The sequence below is a fragment of the Stegastes partitus genome, unplaced genomic scaffold (genome assembly GCF_000690725.1).
Source record: "Stegastes partitus isolate 25-593 unplaced genomic scaffold, Stegastes_partitus-1.0.2 Scaffold1170, whole genome shotgun sequence".
Lineage (NCBI taxonomy): Eukaryota > Metazoa > Chordata > Actinopteri > Pomacentridae > Stegastes > Stegastes partitus.
In genome coordinates, this window is record NW_007578901.1 from 10,621 (window position 1) to 16,914 (window position 6,294).

The following is a 6,294-nucleotide window of genomic DNA, read 5'->3' on the forward strand; positions in this document are numbered from 1 at the left end:
AATGCGTTACTTTCTTTTTGAGTAGCAAAACGCCGTCTACATCATTTCCTGTGCTTCAACTTCTCACAGTTTCAATGCAAACTCTGAATCTCTGCACGTTCAGGTGAACTATACGGATACAGGACGACATTACTGACCGACTGAGGCTGAAGTTTTGTAAGATGAGGAGGATTTTGAACTGAAACCTTTCACGCTCCACACTGGAATACCTTTTCCTGCAGAAATACAATAAAATACCGCAGTTGCTGATAGTGAAAAGTAATGCATTACTTTTTTGGGGATGGAGCAACACTGTTCACATCTTGTCCTGTGCTTTAACGTCACACAGTCTGAATGTAAACTCTGGACCTGAGCAGGTTCAGGTGGAATATATGGATGTACGAAGACTTTATGGGCAAACTGGGGCTGAAGTTTTGGAAGATGAGGAGGATTTTGAGCCGAAACAACACCACAGCTGCCAGTACCTTAAAGTAACGCATTACTTTTTTTTTTTTTTTAGGGGGGGAAGGACACCGGTTGCCACCCAGCTTGGAGGATGAAGGGCAGAGCAGGCTCGGGTGTGAGACTGCAGCACGGTGCGCAGTGACCGGCTGCATCCACTGGGGGAGGACCGAGCACCGCCTGCCTGCGCTGCGGAACACGAACGACTTTCTCACCGACACTCTCCATCATCACACACACACAATGGGAGGATACGGGAGTAAAGGTAGGGCTCAGCGGCGGACACACAGATGTGCGGCGCTCTGAATCAACCACGGGGCCGTTTCCCGTCGCCTGCGCGGAGGTAAACTTTTCCCAACCTGCTACCTTCGGGCCGTGACGGTGCGGAGCTGTCATTGAACTCGCCTCTTTGCACACCTGCTTCTTCCTCTTTTTTGAACGTTTCCTGCTGCCGGGAGCGATGCAGCAGAAACGGAGGCTGAAGTGGCGATAGATCCTGTTGAATTGAGACAAGGCGTCGAGACGCAGCCAAAAAAAGTGTCCTCCTCGGAGTGCGTCAGAGCCCGGCTGCATGTGCTGGATGTGGCCGCTGGTTTGGATACGACGAGGGATCTGTGATGTTGCACCCCGAAATCAAGACGGGGATTTGAGCAAAAGCGAAGAGCTGCATCCTCACCTAACCTTCCTCCTCTTCCTCCTCCTCCTCCTCCTCCTCCTCCAGCAGATTTGTTTGTAGGGGCTCAGGCGGCTCGTTTGGCCCCTTTTCACATGTAAGTATGAGCGTGAGGATGAAGGGAGGCTACTTTAATGAGAGCGTTTCGTGCGTAATGTCTCTTCTGAACACAAACGCATCCTGAAGCCGTTCCCTCAACAACAATAACAGTCATAACCAGAATAACGGGGAAGTTTAAAGCCTCAGATCACAGCAGGTGCGTAGCATCCTTCACATTATTGCTATTATTCTGATGATTTTTTCTCTCCTGTCTTCTCTTGTCTCGCAGCTCCGCGGAGCGTCAGAGGAATAAAGTCATTCACATTCACCGGAGCTCCATCACAACAGCGGAGATCCATTTTTTTTTTCTATATCTCATCACATAAAATGGCAACCATGAGTGACCACGGAGGATCAAAAGACGCATTTGGGTTCGAGCTGGGAAATTAACCACCTGATGGGCACCGGAGGAGCCGCGGAGGGACTGTTTTGGTGTCGCTTGTTGACTTGGTGATTTAAAATGCCGAACAAATAAGCGGCGCTGCAAGTTGGACGGAGCGGCTGCGTAACAGGCTGTGCCACCGGCCTCACATTTTTTGGTTATGGTAATGATGTCATAAAACCCTGGCGGCGGGGGGGAAGCTGAGCCTCAATCTTCTATCATGTAACATGCAGCGCGCTCAGCGTGGACCTGGCTGAGGTGTGACTTTCTCTGATTCACTGCTGAAACGGTTTGATGCCTCGTTTCGCGTCTCTGCGCGCTCCGAGCTGCAACTTGCGGTAACTGTAGCGTTCACACGGACCGAAAATGGAGTTTGCCATGGTGGGCGCGGACGGCGGGTGCAACAGTCACCTGCCGTACGGTTATGCCCAAGCCCGCGCACGGGAGAGGGAGCGCGAGAGGGAGCGCCAGGCTGCTGCCCAGTCGCGAGCGGCGGCTGCAGCGGCAGCGGCAGAGGGCGGATGCGGCGCGGAGGGAGGCGGCGGAGGAGGCGGCAGCGGCGGCGGCGGAGGAGCGAGCGCGGGGGGGTCCACCTCCACCTCCACCTCCTCCGGCGCTCATCTCCTTAACAACCGCCAGCATCAGTCTCGCGCCGCCTCCTCCTCCGCCAACATCAGCGGTGCCGCCTCGCGCCCCTCCTCCTCCTCCGCCTCCTCCTCGCAGCAGCAGCAGCAGCAGCAGCAGGAGCCCGAGCAGCAGCACAGACTCCTCAGAGAGCGGAAAAAGCAGCGCGGCGTCGGACGGTGGAGACGCAACCGGAGCACTCTCGGCGGGGACCTGCGCCACTCGGAGCTGGCGCTGCTCGGATCCGAGGAGGACATCATGATCGAGGAGGAAGAGGCCGAGGGAGCCGAGGAAGAGGAGGACGAGGAGGAGGAGGAGGGCGGCCGGGGCAGCAAGAGGTCGAGCTTTCTGTGCAACATGGATGATGAGGAGGAGACGGTGTCGATCACCGACCGGCGGCCGCAGTCCGGCTACGAGAACGTGTACAGCGAGTGCGGCTGCTGCGAGAGAGTCGTGATCAACGTGTCGGGGCTGAAGTTTGAAACTCAGCTCAAGACGCTCACTCAGTTCCCGGACACTCTGCTGGGAGACCCGGACAAGAGAATCAGGTACTTCGACCCGCTGAGGAACGAATACTTCTTCGATCGGAACCGGCCGAGCTTTGACGCCATCCTGTACTACTACCAGTCCGGCGGCCGGTTAAAAAGACCCGTCAACGTGCCGTTCGACATCTTCTCCGAGGAGGTGAAGTTTTACGAACTCGGGGACGAGGCGATCCTCAAGTTTCGGGAGGATGAGGGCTTCGTGAAGGAGGAGGAGAAGCCGCTGCCGGAGGACGAGTTCAAGCGCCAGATCTGGCTGCTGTTCGAGTACCCGGAGAGCTCGAGTCCGGCCCGGGGCATCGCGGTGGTCTCCGTCCTGGTCATCGTCATTTCTATTGTCATTTTCTGCCTGGAGACGCTGCCGGAGTTCAGGGATGAAAAAGAGTATCTACAGCCACGACACAACTCCTCTCAGCCGGACCACGGGTTCACTCCGTTCAACGACCCGTTCTTCATCGTGGAGACGGTCTGCATCATCTGGTTCTCCTTTGAGATTATAGTTCGCTTCTTCGCGAGTCCGAGCAAACCCGCTTTCTTTAAAAACATTATGAACTCGATAGACATTGTCTCCATTTTGCCTTATTTCATAACTCTCGGCACGGACCTGGCGCAGCACCAGGGCAACGGGCAGCAGGCGATGAGCTTCGCCATCCTGAGAATAATCCGCCTGGTCCGGGTGTTCCGCATCTTCAAGCTGTCCCGCCACTCCAAGGGGCTGCAGATCCTGGGTCACACCCTGCGGGCCAGCATGCGGGAGCTGGCCCTCCTCATCTTCTTCCTGGTCATCGGTGTCATCCTGTTCTCCAGCGCGGTGTACTTCGCCGAGGCGGACGAGCCCACGTCCCAGTTCACGAGCATCCCGGACGCGTTCTGGTGGGCCGTGGTGACCATGACCACGGTGGGCTACGGCGACATGAAGCCCATCACGGTGGGCGGGAAGATCGTGGGCTCCCTGTGCGCCATAGCGGGCGTGTTGACCATCGCGCTCCCGGTGCCGGTCATCGTGTCCAACTTCAACTACTTCTACCACAGGGAGACCGACAACGAGGACCAGTCGCCGGTGGTGGAGAGCATGCCCCCGGGCTGCCCCTACTTCCCGGACTTTCTAAGGAAATTCAAAGGCTCGCCCTCCGGCTCCTCGCTGGGTGACAAAGCGGAGTACATGGAGATGGAGGAGGGGGTGACGGAGTCGCTGTGCGGCCTGGACAAGAGCCCCAGTAAAGGAAACGGCACAGACATAAGCAGAAAAAACAGTACTAACTCAAAGTCCATTCAGACTGACGTGTGATTACAAGCAGTTCTGCAGCAGAACGCGCCCTACACAACAGGTGATCCCCCCCCCAACACAAGTTTTACGCACGCCTCAGAGCCCACGCACACACACCCACAGCTCACCAATTGGCAGGTTCAGATTCCTCTCCACACCGACGAACCTTTAGGAGCAGTTCTGCCTCACGGGTTGATTAATTAGTTCATGCAACCTGTGCGTGCTTCCAAATCTGACACGGAATCCAAATTGTAGAGAAGACAGGCTATGCATTCGCACTTTATGAGTTTCATCTGTCAATAACAGGAAGGTAGGGACGATCGTTTTGCTGTTATGCAATAAAGTTAAAAATTTGTTTGCACTAATGTAGAATTTTGCGCTGGGTTTGGCAGATTTGTATTCACAGTAGAGACAGAAACTGTAGGCCATGCAAATGGCAATAATTTAGTCATCCTCGGACCACTTAGCAGAAGAATGTTTCCACAAAGAGAGCAAACTACGGATATTAATAACCCCTTTCATGCGCTGCCAGGAAAAAATTGGACTCCAATAAATGAAAAGACAGATAAAAGATTATTTTTTAACATTAACAACAAGCTCATTGATAAGACACAGCATTTAGCAGGCATCAAATAAACCAGGGCTACAGTTATTTCTATGACATCCACACAAACACGCTTTTCCACATCAGGCCAAAACAAATAGAAGCCTCGTGTTGTTGTTGTTGTTGTTGACCCACCGTGAGAGCTAAGCACAGGAACCATCCGAGTTTTAAAATGGCTGGAGAAATGACTCGCCCCAGGTTTTCTATGGACACTCTTGGAGCCTTGGCGACAGCAGGTTTTTTTTTTTTCTTTTTTTTTCCCTCCTGTTTTTTTTTTTTTTTCTTCCCCCAGTTTCATTTAAACCACCTCAAAATGACAATATCCCTTTACACGGACGCAGATGGAAAGTTACAGCAAAAATGACTCTGTCGTGGAAACTCCTCGGAGGGGGAGTTTACGAGCAATTTTCTCTCCTGTCCGCTGGACTTGGTGCACAAAATATTTGTTTCTTTTTTTTCCTCATGAGGACTATAATTATCTCGGAGCTCAGAGGACCGTCGGGATGTGGATGTCTTCCAAGGTATGTAGCCTACAGTTGGTGTGTGACACTGATTTTTTATTTTTTATTTATTTTTTTTTATCCAATAACGATTAAAACAATTCCCACTGAGCCGGTACGACTTTGGAGGAATGTCCCCAAGATGATAAATACACGTAACACTCACTTCATCCTATATTTATTAACTTATCACCCTCAGTTTTATTTTCAACACTCAGTTGTTGCCTCAGGATGACGTATGGATGCTCGTGCGTAACCGTGCGTAAAAGTGTGGCCGAACATGGCGCACATTCCATGTGGCCAGTTAAAGTGGCACTCAGGTCAAATATCCAACAATACTGCAAACAGATCCATTTATAGCAGCTGTAATTATCTCACCAGAGGCCACAGCAGGTCAGTGTGCTGAGGAGATAAACGGTGCATTAATAGTGACTGAAACTTTATTGAATGCAGCTTGGTTTTTATATTAATCTGAACATAACGTGTGAGAGTCCTGCCTATAGCTGCACAGATTGGACTGCATTCACACCAAAAGATCATTCATTTTACTTTAGATTCTCTTTCTTTGGTCTCTGCTGTCCACTCGTCTCATCCACAGCAGGTGCAGCATCAGAACATGAGCCCAGAGCTAACTGTTATGACTCAAAATGTGTCAGTAAAAAAAAGTTTACATCTTCAATCTGAAGATGCAGTTCTGCAGATGAGGAAAAACGCTGACGCTCCCTCCTCCGCCACTTTCAAAAAATGTGTTCTGCTTTTATTAACTCACTCGGCTGTTTGTGCAGAAGGATGTGTGTGTGTGTGTGTGTTGTGTGTGTGCAGAGTTTGGCACTGGATGGATGTTTTTACAACCATCTGCTGGAGCTTCACCCTAAATCAGCTGAAGGCGCGAGAGCAGGATTCTGGTGACAGTTTGAAAGCCGGTCGTGGTCAAATGTGCTGTTTAAACAAGTGCAGGGTGGAAATTCAAAGCCTCCTGTGCACATTAGTCTGGGAATGGCTGCCTCAGTCAAGTAAGGGTTCTACTTAAGACTGGAAGCAGCTGCATATTCCAAGATTCTGGATTTTTCTATAAGGAAGAGGTTGTTTAATTTGTCTAGATGAAAGATTTGAGTCCTAAAAACAGTCTTATGTTGGTGGGAAAAAGTTAAAAAGCAGCTTT

The 6,294-nt window shown here is 51.4% G+C and overlaps 1 protein-coding gene across 1 annotated transcript; it reads left to right on the forward strand.

Moving 5' to 3' along the window:
• The first annotated feature begins 1,961 nt into the window (after positions 1 to 1,961).
• On the forward strand, positions 1,962 to 4,049 carry kcna4 (potassium voltage-gated channel, shaker-related subfamily, member 4). Its single transcript, XM_008296939.1, has one exon. It carries the CDS (start codon positions 1,962 to 1,964, stop codon positions 4,047 to 4,049), a length of 2,088 nt encoding a protein of 695 aa, XP_008295161.1.
• Positions 4,050 to 6,294: the final 2,245 nt, after the last annotated feature.